This window comes from Leucoraja erinacea, chromosome 36 (genome assembly GCF_028641065.1).
Source record: "Leucoraja erinacea ecotype New England chromosome 36, Leri_hhj_1, whole genome shotgun sequence".
NCBI lineage: Eukaryota > Metazoa > Chordata > Chondrichthyes > Rajiformes > Rajidae > Leucoraja > Leucoraja erinaceus.
The window spans coordinates 1074712-1093646 of record NC_073412.1 but is presented as its reverse complement, the minus strand read 5'-3'; the positions used below and the strand labels follow the sequence as shown (position 1 = coordinate 1093646).

The 18935-nt window shown below is 42.4% G+C and overlaps 1 protein-coding gene across 1 annotated transcript; it reads right to left on the bottom strand.

The window, feature by feature from the left end:
- Positions 1 to 6700: 6700 nt before the first annotated feature.
- Positions 6701 to 18005, bottom strand: nr2e3 (nuclear receptor subfamily 2, group E, member 3). Its single transcript, XM_055662860.1, has 6 exons — positions 17768 to 18005; positions 16138 to 16241; positions 15749 to 15991; positions 13385 to 13566; positions 11867 to 12107; positions 6701 to 9437 (listed from the first exon to the last, which is right to left on the bottom strand). The coding sequence occupies exons 1-6, from the start codon at positions 17992 to 17994 to the stop codon at positions 9328 to 9330; spliced, it is 1107 nt and encodes a 368-aa protein (XP_055518835.1). The 5' UTR covers positions 17995 to 18005; the 3' UTR covers positions 6701 to 9327.
- Between the last annotated feature and the right edge of the window lie 930 nt (positions 18006 to 18935).

Genomic DNA, 18935 nt, shown 5'->3' with positions numbered 1-18935 from the left:
CCTGCAACCACCTGCAACCTCTGGGAACCGCACGGAAACCTTGGGTGGGGCGCAAAGTCTCCAGAGGTTTCCGTTCAGGTTTCCTAAGTGGTACAGGGGCATTATTGTTCTTTCTACGTGTGTGTGTGTGTGTGCCTGTGTATGTATTAATTTCTCCTTTTCATAGAGCAATCTTTGAACAACCAGAGAGCAGCAAGCAAGCTGACTTGAACTGCTCACATCTAAATATTTCTCATTCAGTCATAAACAGTCAATGATTACACCCTTGAGTTTGCATAGTTCAATCCTGGGTTTGTTCGAAGCTCTTGATTGATTCACAGCAGCTGGGGAGTTGATCTTCATAAAACTTTGCGGAATGGGAACGGTTCAACTCTTGAGTTAATTTTTCTCACTGACAACAACAAATATTTTTTTAATTGTTTGGTATTGACAATTTTGCACATGGACAGGGGTATAGAAATCTCATACAAGAGGACAAAGTTCAAGAGTAGAACTGATCATAGGTTGGAAATGATGTGTTTCTCTGTTTGAATGAACAAATATATTAGCCTTGCTGGGCTCGCATACATTAGTTTTGTTTGTTGTAATTTGCATGAAAGTTTATCAGTTTGTTAATTCTCGGCCTTCTCCTGCAAACACTATTTGATTCCCAACCTCGTGCTGCCTTCAGCCAGTATGTCCAAACATATTTTCCTGCATTGATGACTGGTCAGACTGAAACACAAGCCATTGCAGATGTGTTTTCCATTTTGTAGCATGGCATGCTGAGTTCAGTCTTTGCACCCCCTTTTGGCATGACAACTAACTAGTGCAAAGTACACAACATAGGCCTGTGGATTCATGTATAATGGGAAACCAAACTTAAGGGAAGGATTGGGTAAAGCAGTGTGATTAAATGCAGAAACAGGAGCATTTGCAACCATCTGAGTCCAATGGTGATCGAGCCACAAGAGTACAAAACCCTGCCTCTCTGACTCTTCAGCTGCTTCTTGTATCCGATGTGATAAGGACATAGCTGATGGATGCCGTTCCCTTTCTGTCGGAGAACTTCAACAAAAGTATCACACAGATTTTATAACACAAGCCAATGAAATGGGGCTGATAAATTGGTATTACAGGGTTGGTTTTTGGAATACATTTCTGGGTTACTTTTTCACTTGTATGCTAATTTAATAATTTGCCATCATCTAATAAAGTACTTTGCTGTCTTTTTATGGAGTTGTAGCCAATATGTTTCTTGAATACTTATTGAGAGATTATGATACTGGAAGTTTAATGTTCTCGTTCAAAGCTTCATTACTCTGACATATTCTCTTCCTCTTGTCTCCTGATGCTGTTGACAGCATTTTGCATATAATTTCATTAATATTGGCTGACCTCTGGTGGCTATTTTTCAATGTTTGAACCAATTAGTTAGCAAGTTGAAAAAATGATTGCTGATATTAGAGCCACGGGTTTATAGAATAATTTAGTATGTTGGATTGTTTTTCTGCAATTTGATAAAAAATCTGTTTATTTCTGGTGCAACTTATACTTTGGGTTATTAACTGTTGCTTCTATGAACAATGTTTCTCCTTATTTATTCCAGCAAATTGCACGCTAGTTTTGTGCTGAAGGCTTGTGCTGTAGAACTAGCTGTGCCTCTAACCAAGCTATGTAGAACTAGTGTGATAATCGTCAGTGGGTAGAAGGGCCTGTTTCCATGCTGTATCTCTAAGCTAAGCGACACTGTGGAAAATGGCCCAGTTGCCTCATGCTCACAATCAGCAGAACAAACCCAATCTGACTGGTTACCATCTAATCATTCTACTCTCTGTCATCAGCAAGCTGGTGGATGTATAAGTGATGCATCAGTATTGTTCCCCTTTGTGTCGAGTACAATAATTCAGAGATAAATTGCCAGAATAGAGAAATTGAATCTATGATCCATGTTTATGACATACAGGTATGTACCGTTGAATTGACAAAGAATGTTGAGGTGCAACTGTGCAAGTTTCTTGTCAAAAAAACACGCAAAAAGGACGGATAACTTCTGAAGTTATTATCTTGCTAGTAGCCCGTTATATGTCACTTATGTTATTTCTCTGGAGAAATAGATCAGAAATAGATTGAATGGCAGAGTTCACTTTATGGTCTGATTGGCCTAATTCTGCTCCTATTCCGACCTTATGACACAGAGCCTGCAGATGTGGAATCTTGAGCAACTTGATTGTGGAACTCAGTGGGTTAGGCAGTGATGCCCCAGGATTTTGGGATTCTCTAAATCCTCGCGAGCCACCTGCATGATGCGCATATGACGCCCAAGTGGGGCAGGCCCTTACCACATCACCAGTGGTTCTTGCTTCTTAGTTTCATTTCATAATCGGTCTTCAGAAACATCCTCCCCACAACTATGCACTACAGGTTGAAACTCTAATCCGGCACCCTTGGGACTATACAAAATCCACACCATAGAAATTGCCATAATCATCTTCCTCTGAGCAGAAGAACTGTTCTTCTCAACTGTGGGCACATCTTCTGAGAACTGTCCATAAGTTTTTTGGGAATTGGAAATGTAGTCAGATGAGAAGGGATAAGATGTGCTGATAAGGTAATTGATTAGTTCAGATCTTATTAATCTTTCAATCTTAATTATTATTTTTATTTCTTAGTTACTTTTTAAAATCTTGATTTGATCTTAGGCTTGGTCCGATCAAGGGACTTGTTCCATCTTTGGCTCTTAGGACTTGGGTCTTAAGTTGGATCTTGGTTAGGCCTCAGTAATGATTATAGATTTATACTACACATTCAAGGCACTCCAAATTACGGGAGTTGTCAGACCACAAAATGTTGGACAAGAGTTTAAAACGACACTAACTTTTTTTCTTGCAAATTGTTGCTCCCTTCTCTGCCTTCCTTTCCGCCCTTGGTGTTGCCTTCAGAACTCAAGGTCTTTATCCATTAAGAGAGTAACATCTTTAATCTGATAATATTCTGTGTACTGAGCTGTGAGAAAATTACATGGTGTATGAATCAAAAAAGTAAAATTGGATTATTTTCCTCCCTCAACCGGCAAAATATAATCGGTCATGCAGAACTTCCTGTTGTTTACATTCCTGTCACTGATTCCGATTGCTTGCATTGGGAGACTGAGTGCAAACACTTGACCCGATTTCCCTGACCAGTTCAAGCAGATTATCAAATTCAATTTACAGTGTGTCTGAGGACCTTGGCTAACCGCCAAAGCCCTGAACAATCATGTGGTCTTCTGTTTAATACCTTGTTTATACAGAGGAAAACAACTTTCAAGTGTTTGCTGAATAAACAACTCTTGTCTGAGTTGATACTCCCAGTGGAGCACTGAGTGCTGCTCTGTTCAGTTCCCATCTTGCAGTGAGATAACATACTGATGCCCAAATGTTGTTTGCAATGGATTTTAAGAGAACTCAAAACACAATTTTCAGGAATAATTGCAGATTCTAAATGATGCACTGGCCAATATTTATTCTGCAATCAATACCTAATAAAAAAGGACAATTTTGTCACCGTTCTTTGTGTGCACATTTTCAACTGCTGCGTTACCGCAGTTAACACACACATATATTTCGATAACCAACAAGAACTGATAACCAACAAGAATCTGAATCTAAGCTGTAAAAATGAGATTTAATGAAAAACACTATTTCAATTACGGTAAATTAAGATTATACTTGCACTTCGGTTGCATTTCTGTGAAACCATTTGATGTTAAGATCTTCTGAATCATCACTCCTCTTTCATTTACCTCCTGATTACTTCATTTAAGCCTATCATCTCTCCTACATTCTCTTACCTTATCTGATACAGTCCAACATGTCCCCATGAGAATTGTCTGATTTCAGGTTCATTTAAGGCTGTTGAAAGAAAGGTATGTATGGCTGCTTAATACAACTTACAGATATTCAAGTCTGAAGCATTCTTCCAGACCTCCACAGCAGCTCAGTTCAGGTGCTTCTCAGCATCGTGAAGGAGAAATATACCTGATGTTTAACTAACGCACCTGCATGAAAGGTTGATATGTCCAAAATCCCTGGAGATCTCTAATATTTCTCTTCATAACCTTTATACCTAGCTAAAGGAGACCTGAGCTGCAATGAAACAAAGTATTGTTTTCAAAATGACACTAAGTTATATTGACATTTTGCTTAATAAGGAACTGCAGATGCTGGAAAATCGAAGGTAGACAAAAATGCTGGAGAAATTCAGCGGGTGAGGCAGCATTTGGAGCGAAGGAAATAGGCAACGTTTCGGGTCGAGATCCTTCTTCAGACTCGGGATTTTGCTGATATCAAAGAAAGGACATAGATTTATTTTTATTCCTTTTAAGATATTTTTTCCAGATGGGAGTTGGCATCTGCTTGGATTGGCATGAAGAAAGAGAAATCATGGAATGCTACTTGTGTCTTCCAAGCAATCTCTGTAAGATTTATTTCTATACAGCTGTGGCCTATTGGCAATCATTCTAGAGGATGTCATGATTGTTCAAGAAATCGGTAAATACTTATTTCTTTGACTGACTTCCACATCACATCTTTGACTGAACTTGGAATCAGACAACAGGTATTTCTCATGGAAAATTATTTAAATTGCCTTCACTCATTCCTTCCCATCATAGAACTCCTCATCTTCCTGTCATTAACCGCTATGTTGGATATAGTTTAACATTCAAGTTTAACTAGACTTGCCATATTATTTTTGCAATATTGACCACAGTCCTCTATACCTCACATTTTTTTTTAGCCCTTCAAGTGGAATTTCAATTGAAAAATTCATTTCAAGTGGATTTCTTTTAGAAACAAGGAACTGCAGATGCTGATTTACACCATAGGAGACAGTACAGGAGTAACTCAGCGGGTCAGGCAGATAATGGAGAACATGGATAGGTGTCATTTTGGGTTTGGACTCCAGCACTGTGTGTCCTTGATTTAAATTTTTTTTTTTTTTTTTTTTTTGTAATTCATTCATTCACAATAGTCATGCTAGCTATTGTCATTGAATTTTTCATAACTCCATATCGCCTCATGACCAGTAGCTATACAGGACAATTCTTACTGAATCCCCAGTTCTTACTGAGCCACGGTTAAAAACGTAGCACTTAAACACACACAGCAGGTTTGAGAGCTTTGGTGTAGAGAGAGAAACCATTGGCATTTTACTTGGTTAAATAGAATAAAATAGCATCAATCTTACAAAGATTGCTATGTTTAAAAGGGAGTTAGATGTGGCCCTTGTGGCTAAAGGGATCAGGGGGTATGGAGAGAAGGCAGGTACAGGATACTGAGTTGGATGATCAGCCATGATCATATTGAATGGCGGTGCAGGCTCGAAGGGCCGAATGGCCTACTCCTGCACTTATTTTCTATGTTTCTATCAAATGAAATACTAACTCTGTTTCAGCTTACACAGATGCTGCCGAACCTGTGGAGTACTTCTGCTATTCTCTTGTTTTATTTCAACTAATTGCCGCTTGTAATTTCTTGCTGTTCTCTCTCTCTGCACGATGGTAGTTTTGTATTTTCCATGCAAGGGTCTGTCCTTAAACCTTTTGCATTTCTATTGTGAAATCATCCTCTGAAACCTCAGAATCACACTGTTTGTTTCTCTTAGTTCGTGTGTATTGACATTGCCTCATTATATTCCCAGCAAATGGAACTTCAAAGGGCTATATTTTCCTTTTTCAACCACATTTTCATAGTTGGGGGGGAAAAATTCACACCAGGCCACTTAGGTAACAGATTCCATCTTTATTCTAATATAGAAATATATTCATAGGTTTAAGTATCATCAGGATGTCTGATTGCAAATGTTGGGGTAGTCTGGCATTAAATTCAGTGCATACATGGAGATGTTAAATGGTTAAAGTAACATTGGGACGATCAGGAAAGACACCGTGTCACTGTGGAGGTTGAAGACAGACGCAAAATTCTGGGGTAACTCAACGGGACAAGCAGCATCTCTGGAGAGAAGGAATGGGTGACGTTTCGGGTTGGGACTGAAGAAGGGTCTCGACCCGAATCGTCACCCATTCCTTCTCTCCAGAGATGCTGCCTGATCCACCGAGTTACTCCAGTATTTTGTGTCTATCTTTGATTTAAACCAGCATCTGCAGTTCCTTCCTACACGTGACAGTGGACAATGGAGGTACAGAGAGGGGGGGGGGGGGGGGGGGGGGGGGGGCTTTTTATGTGGGGAGGCAGCAAATTGGATGAAACAATACACAGGGCAATCCAAAGTTGGCTACTTAGGAAGTTCAGCTCTTAAACATGTCACAAAGAAGTTTTTCCATGGGAGTGTTTCCGATGGTCCTGTGAAAGAACAAAAGTTCGATTCGTTCTGCTGAGACAAAGCGGAGTGAAGGCAGCAGCAGAAGTAACTTTCCAAATCTGAGGAACAAAAGAGGATAAAAAATAAATGCAGGCCATTGACATTCTCCTCCCCACTCCCACCAAACTGAGGATGAAATCTCTTGCAAATATAAATCGTGCTGTAACGCCATATCTTGCATTCTGATATTTTTCTCTTTACACTTCCTGTTGTACTTGTGTATGGCTTGATGTACTCGTGTATAGAAGGATTTAATTTCACTAGGTGGCAAGTCAACACAGCTTTTAACACAGTGGTGAATCTGGAATTCTCTGCCACAGAAGGTAGTTGAGGCCAGTTCATTGGCTATATTCTAGTTAGATGTGGCCCTTGTGGCTAAAGGGATCAGAGGGTATGGAGAGAAGGCAGGTACAGGATACTGAGTTGGATGATCAGCCATGATCATATTGAATGGCGGTGCAGGCTTGAAGGGCCGAATGGCCTACTCCTGCACCTATTTTCTATGTTTCTATCTAGGTACAAATGGCAAAAGTAACCAATACCAATACCAAATCAATAGACTTGACAACAACAAGCTAAATAGAGAGATGCTGTATTTAAATAGTGTCTTATAATAGTCTGGAAATACCCAGAGTACATGGGGAGGAGTGAATGCCACCTGAACACAAGTCGTGGTCTGATCAATCACGGCTGGGTTGCCTGGGTGAGGGTGTCTAATGTTGAAAGACCTAATACACCCAATGACCCCAGGTTACATCACTGACGATGTGTTCAGGAGCATCAAGAGGTGTATTTTTTATCAATCACCATGGAATGAATAATGCACATGTTCTTGTTGCTAAAATGCCTACCACATTGTTATGATGGTTGATATAGAAACTCCTTGTACATAAATGCCACCGTATCTTAAAACTCAGAAAACTGCTGGGGGCCAGGGTTTAATATTTCACTTGCAGGAATGCCTGTTAGATTTATAGTTGAATTTTGCAATATGTCAGTCAGGCTATAGAGCATGAATCCGGAATGCATTTAGTTATGGTGACTGTGGTGCGTACATTCTGAAGGCCACTCAGAGTTGTGTGATTATCCCAGTAAACATGAAGAAAATCTGAATAAATTAGTAATAGGAAATACTTGTGTAGGTACGTTATGTAGTTATGCAGGGTAGCTATCAATATTGAGAGGTTGAGGGGGAACATCAAGCCAGTAAATCACTTGGATAACATACAGGTTCAAACTGATTTTTGCAAGTTAATATGTGCCAATGACACGCAGTATAGACTTCTGGATTTTCCCACTGGAAATATGAAATAAAAAGATTTGAAACTTCATTTACGTTAAATATTAAACTGTTTCTCCATATACCCATTGCTTTACCCACTGAATATTGTAGGGTTCTCTGAGTGTTCAGATATATAATATTTTGTTTCACCACATGAATGGATGATCCTGATTAGCATAGTAAATTTCTCCATCCATGTTGATAGAATCAAAAATATCTTAGTGTACGAAGCACTCAATCTGCAGCAGCAGACCATTGTCTCTATTAAAGATTTATCAACTTAGTTCCATTTCTCTGTTCATCCCAGATTTTTTATTTTGCTTTTCAGGTAAAGGTATATTTGTTTTTTTGCCAGTTGGTATAATTCTTCTTCCCTTCTGGGCCGGTGTTTCCGTAAACCCCACTGCGTGTATAAAACAAAACAAAACATAAAACTTCCTGCTGCTTAAGTTCCTTTCCTCTCCCCTTAAACCTGTAACCACTGATTGCTGCTCTATTATCAACGCTTCCACCAGTGAGATAATGAATTCTATTAAAACCCAGCATATTTCAACACTGCAATTAACTCTGCCCTTGGCCATCTCTGCAATCAGGTGAACCATCCTAGCTTTTCTAATCTCTTCATGTAACTGATGTCTTTCATCATTTTTGTAAGGTGTCCTTGAGACTCTTGCTCCCATAAATAAAATTTATTATTTATTATTATTATTATCCCTGGTATAATTCTGGTAAATCTCTCCTGTGCCTTTTCTGCAGTCTTGATATCCTTGAGAGAGGCACTCAGAATTGAATGCATCATTCCACGCGAGGCAGAACCAGTTGGTTAATATGTGCAGAGTTGGGGGCTCATTTCTGTGATTGTGCAATGATCAATAATGCTGTTGAAAGGATGAAAAACTGATCACCATGACAGCCATTTTGAGGGATGGAGCTCTTTGCCATGAACAAAGTTCAAAATGGACGCTGAGAGCGGGGAGGCTGGCCCAAGAATATGTTAAAATAGGAATAAAATTCATACTGAAGGTTTTTAAGAGCTGAGAGAGACACTGGGATATCTGTCACTGTAAGTGCTGCTGTTTTGCAGGCTTTAATTTCTTACATGTTATGATAATGTTTTAATATATGTTTTAAGAGGATGACTGACTTTCTTCTTGGAAAAGGACAGTGAAAGGTTTGAATGAGGGAAATCAATGCAAGTCATTTCCCTTGGTATCCACCAGATTTTGCAAAAAACTTGTTCTGCACAGTCGTATTTCTAACCATTGTTAAATGTTGGTCACATGAGCTGATTTGATTATTGTAGAAAATTCAAGCCAAGAGTGTTTTATTGTCATATGTCCCACATAGAACAATGAGATTCTTACTTGCTGCAGCACAACAGTCAGTATATCTAAACATAGTACACTGTGAACAGTATGATAAACGAGAGAGGAGAAAAGTTAAATTTAGCCTTAGTCATTTTTCTTTGCCTCCCCCAGGAGTTAACATTTCTCATGATTGAAGAAGGATGAGGTTGCGATGCCTTAACATTATGGTGAGCATTAATGGAAGGCCTGTCTCCACTTCTGTTTTGTTTCGTAACTAGTGCGTGTGACGTGTAATGAGACTTTCCACATTTATATCTGAAGCTGACGTTGTTTTTGGTATGAGCAAGAAATGGTTGTAGTTAACCAGCAGTGTGTTTCTCTGAGATCCACATCTCCTTACCTGACTGGCTGAATTGGGTAGTGTGTCCTACTGTGCTGACCCAACATCACTTGCGACTGATCCTGCAGATTCTCAACCTGCTCAGGGTCCTTCAGCCCTCGTGTTTCTGAAGGAGATGACAGATTTAGTAATTGCCTCCTTCGTTGCTAAAGCAACATTACGATTCCATTGAAAGAAAGTAAACATCTCCTATCCCCTTTATGGCACAGTTGGTAATGGTGATTTGCGCATGCAGGAAACATTTCTTATACCCCTGTCCCACTTAGGAAACCTGAACGGAAACCTCTGGAGACTTTGCGCCCCACCCAAGGTTTCCGTGCGGTTCCCGGAGGTTGCAGGTAGTGGAGGCAGGTAGGGAGACTGACAAAAACCTCCGGGAACTGCACGGAAACCTTGGGTGGGGCGCAAAGTCTCCAGAGGATTCCATTCAGGTTTCAGAAGTGGGACAGGGGCATTAATCTCTTTTTCCCACCGAATTATCTGGTGCAGGCAGAGGCAGGTATTGGAGTTGGCATAGGGAGAGGAAAAACTGCCCAGTTTAAAATTGACATCTCCTGCAGATGCATTTGACAACGACAGGTTAAGATCTACTTGGGACCTTCTCACTGTCTTGGATCAGGTGTTACAAATAGGTCAAATAGCTACTGAACTGCATATTTGAAAGAGTTAGCACTTTCAGGAAAGTGAGAGAACGTTGATGAAGAATGTTAGGAAAGACATGGTTATATCGATTAAATGGCGCCAGTCTCTGGCTGTGACACAAACCGTACAAAAGGCAACTGCACCAAGGGAGTGAGCAAATGTTTGGAATAAATACAGGCCATTGTAAAAGAACTGGACACAAAGTACTGGAGTAACTTAGAGGGTCAGGCAGCATCTCAGGAGAACATGGACCCGTGAAGATTCAGGTTGGATCCCTTCTTCAGATTGCGATCCATGTTCTCCAGAGATGCCGTCTGATCCACTGAGTTACTCCAGCCCTTTGCGGAATTTTTTGTAAACCAGCATCTGCACTTTCTTGTGACTCCATGAAAGAACTGGAACTTATTTCCCAACAATGAAACGTCTGGCGGACGGCGGCACCGGGAGCCCGCGGGTCCCTGGAGGGAGACCGATTTTCAGGGCTCCTGCAACGGCGACTTCTCCCGCCCGAGTTGCGGGGTCGAAGAGCTCCTGGAGCGGGGCCTTACAGCACCGCCCCGCGCGGCTTGGAATGGCCGCGGGACTCTGCGAGCGCACGCCGGGGGCTGTAACACCAAGACCCGGTGTGCGACCTCGCACCACCCGGCGTGGCTTTAATGGCCGCGGGACAATCGCCATCACCAGCCGGGGGCTTTGACTTTGACTCTGACATCGGGGGAGAGGGAGAGTGCAGTGGAGAGATACATTTTTTTGGCCTTCCATCACAGCGATGTGATGGATGTTTATGTAAATTGGACAGGCTAGATGCAGGAAGATTGTTCCCGATGTTAGGGAAGTCCAGGACAAGGGGTCACAGCTTAAGGATAAAGGGGAAATCCTTTAAAACCGAGATGAGAAGAACTTTTTTCACGCAGAGAGTGGTGAATCTCTGGAACTCTCTGCCACAGAGGGTAGTTGAGGCCAGTTCATTGGCTATATTTAAGAGGGAGTTAGATGTGGCCCTTGTGGCTAAGGGGATCAGGGGGTATGGAGAGAAGGCAGGTACGGGATACTGAGTTGGATGATCAGCCATGATCATATTGAATGGCGGTGCAGGCTCGAAGGGCCGAATGGCCTACTCCTGCACCTAATTTCTATGTTTCTATGTTATGTTGTGTCTTGGGTCTATTTGTTTGTAATGTATGGCTGCAGAAACGGCATTTCGTTTGGACCTCAAGGGGTCCAAATGACAATTAAATTGAATCTTGAATCTTGAAATAATATAACTAATTGATGCGTATCTCAGACATATAATCTAGAATGTTATGAATCTCCAAATTTCTTCCTTCATAACTGCGTAATATTTAAAAACCTAAAAAAGCTACCATCTAATTGAGTTGTCAGTGGTCTATGCCAAGTTGGTGTGTTTTATTATCTTTCTTGTGTTCTAATTACTACCAATGGATATTTTTAAGGCAGATAGATAGATTCTTGATTAGCATAGGAATTAGGGATTATGTGGAGAAGGTAGGAGAATGGGGTTGAGAGAGAAAGATAGACCAGTCATGATTGAATGGCGGAGTGGACTTGATGGGCTGAATGGCCTCGTTCTGCTCTTAGAACTTATGAAGAGTCTGTCCCTCAGTCATTCAGGATTTTTCTCTGTTGATATACTCAACTTGTCGTTTAATTCTTCAGGTACAGCACTCTGCATTACAACTGAGTGAAGGGGAGTTGATTTAATCTGGCATATTACCCAAGGGGGATGCAACTCATGTCAGAAAGAATTGCAGATGCTGGTTTAAATCGAGGGGAGACACAAAATGCTGGATTAACTCAGCGGGACAGGCAGCATCTCTGGAGAGAAGGAATGGGTGGTGTTTCAGACGAAGAATTCGGGGGAATGCAACTCACCTGGTTTAAACAGCACCACAGCCTTCAGGCAGGCAAACTCTGTGGGGTCCACAACAAGGGCCTTGAAGCGGTTTATGGTCTCCTGCAGAATGCGGACATCTGCCATGGTAGAGCTGCTCTTTCCTTGAGGGCTGTGCGAGAGTTCTGGTAAGGATAACAAAGGGCAGCCATCCAGCGGCATGGACCACTGGATGGCACAGAGCAGGAAGAGTTCATTCCACGCTTCCTCCAACAAGATTACCTGCAAAAATAAAAATGCCTTCAGATGGTGTTGGACAACCAAAAGATTATCCATCAAACACCTCTGTGGTCAGAGAAGCTCTGCACATTCCCACCTTATGCTTCTTGGCTCTTGCTTGTTGGATATGCTCAGGCTGTGTGCAACTCAGGAGATCTGACACCAAAGTAGCCGGTTAGATTGGCACTTCTTTAATCACCCCAACTGTAATTCCTGCCACTGCTGCGGTTTCTTATAGAAACATATAAAATTATAAAAGGACTGAACAAGCTAGATGCAGGAAAAATGTTCCCAATGTTGGGCGAGTCCAGAACCAGGGGCCACAGTCTTAGAATAAAAGGGAGGTCATTTAAGACTGAGGTGAGAAACTTTTTCACCCAGAGAGTTGTGAAATTATGGAATTCCCTGCCACAGAGGGCAGTGGAGGCCAAGTCACTGGATGGATTTAAGAGAGAGTTAGATAGAGCTCTAGGGGCTAGTGGAGTCAAGGGATATGGGGAGAAGGCAGGCACGGGTTATTGATGGGGGACGATCAGCCATGATCACAATGAATGGCGATGCTGGCTCGAAGGGCCGAATGGCCTCCTGCACCTATTTAATAGGTGCATTTAATCACCCAAGCTCTCCTGACCTATAACCCAAGAAGAACAAGGGCAACAGATTGCCCTCCAACACCGCCCTGGATTGGAAATATCCAGAACAGACTGGATGGGCCGAATGGCCTATTTCTGCTCCTACGTCTGTGTCATGATATCACTGGTCATCTGCTATGAGATCCTAGAAGGCACTAGCCAATCGCTGCGGTGTACCTTCACCAAGACTACATCAGTTTATAATGTTCCATGCCAACCTTTCTAAGACCGGTACGGGAGGGGTAATAAATGCTGGCCTCGCCAATACCACCCAAATCATGAATAATTGATAAAAAGGGTGTGCCATCACCCAATCAACCCCCATTATAATGTCCTGAATATGTGCCCTTACAAATGTTAATAATATAGACCATTTTAGTATAATTTCCCAATACCAAATCACCCAACATTTTACAAACATGGAACACAATATGCTGGACTAACACAGAAGGTCAGGTGAAGTTTCAGATGAAGAAGGGTCCCGACCCAAAATGTGACCAACCCATGTCCTCCAGAGATGCTGCCTGACCCGGTGACCAACCCTTGTCCTCCAGAGATGCTGCCTGACCCGGTGAGCAACTCCAGCACATTGTGTTCTACACAAGATTGTGTTCTGCAGTTCCATGTGTCTCCATTTTACAGACATACCTGGTCTCGGAAGGGTAGGTTGGAGAACACTGGGAGATTCTTTGCCCATTTCACTGCCATGAAGAGCAACCTGGCGGAAGCTTCATACACACTCTCGGGGCTGCTGGGCGGGTAGGTGGACATCTGGCACTCAGTGGATGTCCTCTCAGGCTCATTACTCATCACGTCAATGTTCTCATCCACTGCAAGCCCAACACACAACAGTGAAATGTAAACCAACTCTCCCTCCTCGCTGCAGTCTTATGCCCCTGTCCCACTTAGGACACCTGAACGGAAACCTCTGGAGACTCTGCGCCCCACCCAAGGTTTCCAGAGGTTTTTGTCGGTCTCCCCTACCTGCTTCCACTACCTGCAACCTCCGGCAACCACCTGAAACCTCCGGGAACCGCACGGAAACCTTGGGTGGGGCGCAAAGTCACCAGAGGTTTCCGTTCAGGTGTCCTAAGTGGGACAGGGGCATTTGCCTTTCACATTGCTTATAATGTACAGAAGCTTGGAAGTGCATACCAGATTCCGGAATGGCTCTTCCTCCTCCTGTCAGGCTTCTGAATGGCCCTTCCATAATCCAACGCACTGCTCCCCCATTGTGGACATTGATCTCTGCAACATTTGCGCTACAATGCTGAGAACTATATTCTGCACTCTGTATCTTTCCCTTCCCTCTGCCTATTGTACTTGAGTTTGGCTCGATTGTTTATGTGTTTAGTATTATTTGATTTGATTAGATAGCATGTAAAACAAAGCTGCACCCCGGAACCTGTACAATAATAAATCTAGATCAACAGAATGATATGAGTCTGAATCTATGAGTCACTCATTCCTTGTCTCCAGAGATGCTGCCTGTCCCGCTGAGTTACTCCACAATTTTGTGTCTATCTTCGATTTAAAGCAGCATCTGCAGTTCCTGCCTACACAGAATAGTTTCTGTGGCAGCACAATGAGGTCTTTCAAGCTAGCCTTGTACATTAAAAGCATGGAGAATATACTTTCATATCCTTACATGCTGTATCTGACCCCCGATCCACATGGAATCCATTAATCTCACCAATGAATGCTGAGTTGCATTAGCCCATGTAGTGGTTAATGGTTCTTGCTCCTGATCCTTCTGTAGAGAGAGAGTGTGTGTGTGTGTGTGTACATGTGCCTGTGTGCACGTACGCATACAACATTTAGCACACTTTCCTTGATGAGTGGAACCCTCCGTGATAATACCAGTCATGTCTTGAGGCCAAAGAAAGATCAGTGGCAGTAAAAAGGAAGGAAATACACAAAATGCTGGAGTAACTCAGCAGGACAGGCAGCATCTCTGGAGAGAAGGAATGGGTGACGTTTCAGGTCTCTCCAGAGATGCTGCCTATCCCGCTGAGTTACTCCAGCATTTTGTGTCTACCTTCGATTTAACCCAGAATCTGCAGTTCTTTCCTACACGAAAATGAAGGAAAAGTACATTTCCATCTTAAATGTATTTTGTGAATTGACAGCAGACCTCATTTTTTATGAAAATAAAATCTTACAGATATTCAGAGTATGCATCATTTGTGTACGGAGTGGTTCAGGATGTTGTATTTTCATCAAAACTCGATTACATTTTTCTGCATTTCTTACACTTAATGTTTTAATTCTCTGCAATAAATAAGCAAGAGTTCAGATGATTGGTGAATGCTCACAGTTCTTTTTCCACCTGGGTCGAAGATTCAAAAACTCAAGGCATTGGCTTAAAGTGAGAGAGGAGAGATTTGAAAGTGACCACAGGGCAACTTTTTCACACAGATTGTAATATGTAGCTGGAACGTGGAAGCTAAAGAAGTGGGTATGATTACGACTTTTAAAGGACATTTGGACGGATACATGGATAGCACGGGTTCACAGGGCGATGGTTCAAATGTAGGCAATGGGACTAGCCCAATATGCCAACCTGGTCAGCATGGACAAGGTCTGTTTCCATGCCGTTCAGCTCTGTGACTGATCTCATTGAAACGTACAGAATAGTGAAAGGCCTGGATACAGTGGGTGTGGAGCGGATGTTTTCTTTAGTGGGGGAGTCCACGACTAGAGGTCGCAGCCTCAGAATTAAAGGACGTTCTTTCAGGAAGGAGATGAGGAGGAATTTCTTTAGTCACGGGGTGGTGAATCTGTGGAATTCTTTGCCACAGATGGCTGTGGAGGCCAAGTCAGTGGAAATATTTAAGGCAGAGATAGATTATTGATTAGTGCGGGTGTCAGGGGTTATGGGGAGAAGGCAGGAGAATGGGGTTAGGAGGGAAAGATAGATCAGCCGTGATTGAATGGCAGAGTAGATTTGATGGGCCGAATGGCCCAATTCTGCTCCTATCACAATGACATGATTAAGACAGAGCAACTGACCATCCTCGGGCTCAAGCTTGGCGCAGGTCTCCGCAGTCATCAGGCTAGCCATGAACCTGTGGTTGTTTTGTGGGCTGGTGGGCCTTTGGCTGGAGCTGATGTTAGAGCAGATCGGCCTGTGGGTGCTAGCAGACGACGAGGTTGTCTCCCTGGTTGTGGCGATGTTCTCCTTGTCAGGGTCTAGTTCGGCAGTGGCCACCCGTACCTGGGCGGTGCTTCTGGGCTGCCGTTCATTCTGCACAGCTGGGGAGTAAGCAGACCAAGAGTGACGATGAGAAGCAGCGAAAGCACAAAGAGTTTTCACAATTACAACTGCAAAAGCAGAAACCTCAAGCCATAATTATTGTGGCTGCTCGCATAAACTAGCCCATTGACCGACATTCACTCACCATCTTTGTTCATTCCAGCCTGCAAACACTTCTTCAGTCTGCAAGCTTGACACTGATTCCGATGGGCTTTGTCCACAGGGCACATCCCCGTACCAGCCTGGCATCTGAAAACGAATCAACAACAGTCGCTGAGACTCTACGACACCAAATGCTAAAGAGTGCTGTATTGGTGGCATACAGGGGCAATGAACTTCCCAAGGACGTTAGACTGCACGAGGAATCTTATGTACAGAGGAACTCCTGATGCAGAAAGTGGGGAAAAACAGAACAGTTATAGACAATAGGTGCAGGAGTAGGCCATTCGGCCCTTCGAGCCAGCACCGCCCGCCATTCAATGTGATCATGGCTGATCATCCCCAATCAGTACCCCGCTCCTGCTTTCTCCCCATATCCCCCGACTCCAGTTTTCGGGATTTAATTCTGCTTCTTGTACCTGATTATCACCCGATTACCAGGTTATCAGCTGAAATCGTGACAAATTGTTCCATCTCAATCATTTTCTTTCCATTGAGTAATATTAGCTTTGCAGGTGTACTCCTGTCTTCCAGCCAGGAGGTTAAATATTTAAACATCACAGTAAATATTAAGTGTCATTTTTTTCTGTAGTACAGAAGTTGCCAGGGGTGCTGTCATGTAAATTAAACATTAAGCTAATCCCTTATAGTGTATATAAAGACTGACGAGCAGGATAATTTATTAATCTCCTGACCGATGGTTGTCCTTCAGCCTTCACCATGAGAACGACTTTTTTTCGTGACTCCTTGATATGCGCAGATGAATGATTCTTAAAACACTGGCACCATGACTTTAAAATCTAATATGTTGGATGTCCTGAAGAATGGACAATGTTCTATCAATACATGTTTTCTCTTTTCCAGAGGATTTGCACCTTATTCATTAACCTACCCCTCAAATTTTGTCTGAAGAAGGGTCTCAACCCAAAATATCACCAATTGATTCCCTCCTCAGATGCTGCCTGACCTGCTGAGTTAACCATATAACCATATAACAATTACAGCACGGAAACAGGCCATCTCGACCCTTCTAGTCCGTGCCGAACACGTATTCTCCCCTAGTCCCATACACCTGCGTTCAGACCATAACCCTCCATACCTTTCCCGTCCATATAACTATCCAATTTATTTTTAAATGATAAAATGGAACCTGCCTCCACCACCTTCACTGGAAGCTCATTCCACACAGCTACCACTCTCTGAGTAAAGAAGTTCCCCGTCATGTTACCCCTAAACTTCAGTCCCTTAATTCTCAAGTCATGTCCCCTTGTTTGAATCTTCCCTACTCTCAGTGGGAAAAGCTTATCCACGTCAACTCTGTCTATCCCTCTCATCATTTTAAAGACCTCTATCAAGTCCCCCCTTAACCTTCTGCGCTCCAAAGAATAAAGCCCTAACTTGTTCAACCTTTCTCTGTAACTTAGTTGCTGAAACCCAGGCAACATTCTAGTAAATCTCCTCTGTACTCTGTCTCTAGTACTCCAGCACTTTGTATCTATTTTACTTTTTACCCAATGAATCATTGATTAACAATTTCAAAGTCTTGACAAGTTAGTTTAAAGAGTTAACACACTGACTCATGATCCAATCTCTCCAATACTGCAGCAGTAACTCACCTGTAGATGAGCTTCCTTCTCACACTCCTCTTGAAGAATCCACTGCAACCATTGCAAGCGTAGATACCATAGTGTTTCCCACTGCTTGTGTCTCCACACACCTTGCACATCAGCACGGGGCTGAGAGACTTCCCTGGACTTGGACTCTTTACTACAGCCAGCACAGAAGGAAAAACAAAAATCTCAGTACTAACCCTGGCCACCCTAGCCAGGCAAAGGAGTCCCATCAGTTCCAGCATAAAGACACTGACTTGATTCATCACTGACTGAGATCACATCTGAACCAAGACTACGCTTCATTCTTATCTGAGATTTGGGTTTACCTCATCAGATAGTTAAATATGAATAACACAAGATCAAAAATATTGATCGTACTTAATATGAAAGAAGAAATTCCAGCGGTTTGAATAACAAAAAATAGTGATAAACATGTTTAAGACAGAACTGCAGATGCTGGAAAAATCGAAGGTAGACAAAAATGCTGGAGAAACTCAGCAGGTAAGGCAGCATCTATGGAGCGAAGGAATAGGTAACGTTTCAGGTCGAGACCCTTCTGAAGAAACGTCACCTATTCCTTCGCTCTGTAGATGCTGCCTCACCCGCTGAGCTTCTCCAGCATTATTGTCTACCAGTGATAAACATGTGATTCTCTCAGAGTCTCAAAAGATGGTTCTTCCTGTGACTCCAAAAAAATTAGGAATTTAGCTTGAAGATAATAGCTGAAGGGCATCTTGGAGTCTTCAGTATTATTGCTGCAGCGAGATTTATGCATTGGAGTCTGTCTCACATCAGTATATAACTGCGCGCTGTCAACATTCATATTTATACCATTAATACATAAATAGATCCATGATAATCAATGGATGAACACTCTAACTCTAGGTTCCTATTATAAATTGGTATAATTATGAGCAGTATTTTGTTCGATCGGAAATTTCAATAATCTTTGTTTGATATATATTTTATACTTTAAATTATTTTCCAAAGCAGACTGGATGCAACTGAGTAGGTTTTAGTTCCCGAAATGGCCAGGAGTTTATTACATAAAGGATTTTTTAGATTGAAGGCCCACACAGTACATTTACACTTAATTAATCTATGTATGCTTCTCTGCTTCAAGAATCTGCTGAAATATTCATACGGGTTTGTAGTACCATGCAACATGGCT

What these genes read in the sequence shown, in the direction of transcription:
- nr2e3 (XM_055662860.1), bottom strand. Translation starts at nt 17,994, where the DNA reads ATGGGACTCCTTTGCCTGGCTAGGGTGGCCAGGGTTAGTACTGAGATT. An exon ending in GGCTGGAATGAACAAAGATG is followed by an intron (nt 15,992 to 16,137) that starts GTGAGTGAATGT and finishes CTTACTCCCCAG; the next exon opens with CTGTGCAGAATGAACGGCAG. An exon ending in CAAGCTTGAGCCCGAGGATG is followed by an intron (nt 13,567 to 15,748) that starts GTCAGTTGCTCT and finishes TTGGGCTTGCAG; the next exon opens with TGGATGAGAACATTGACGTG.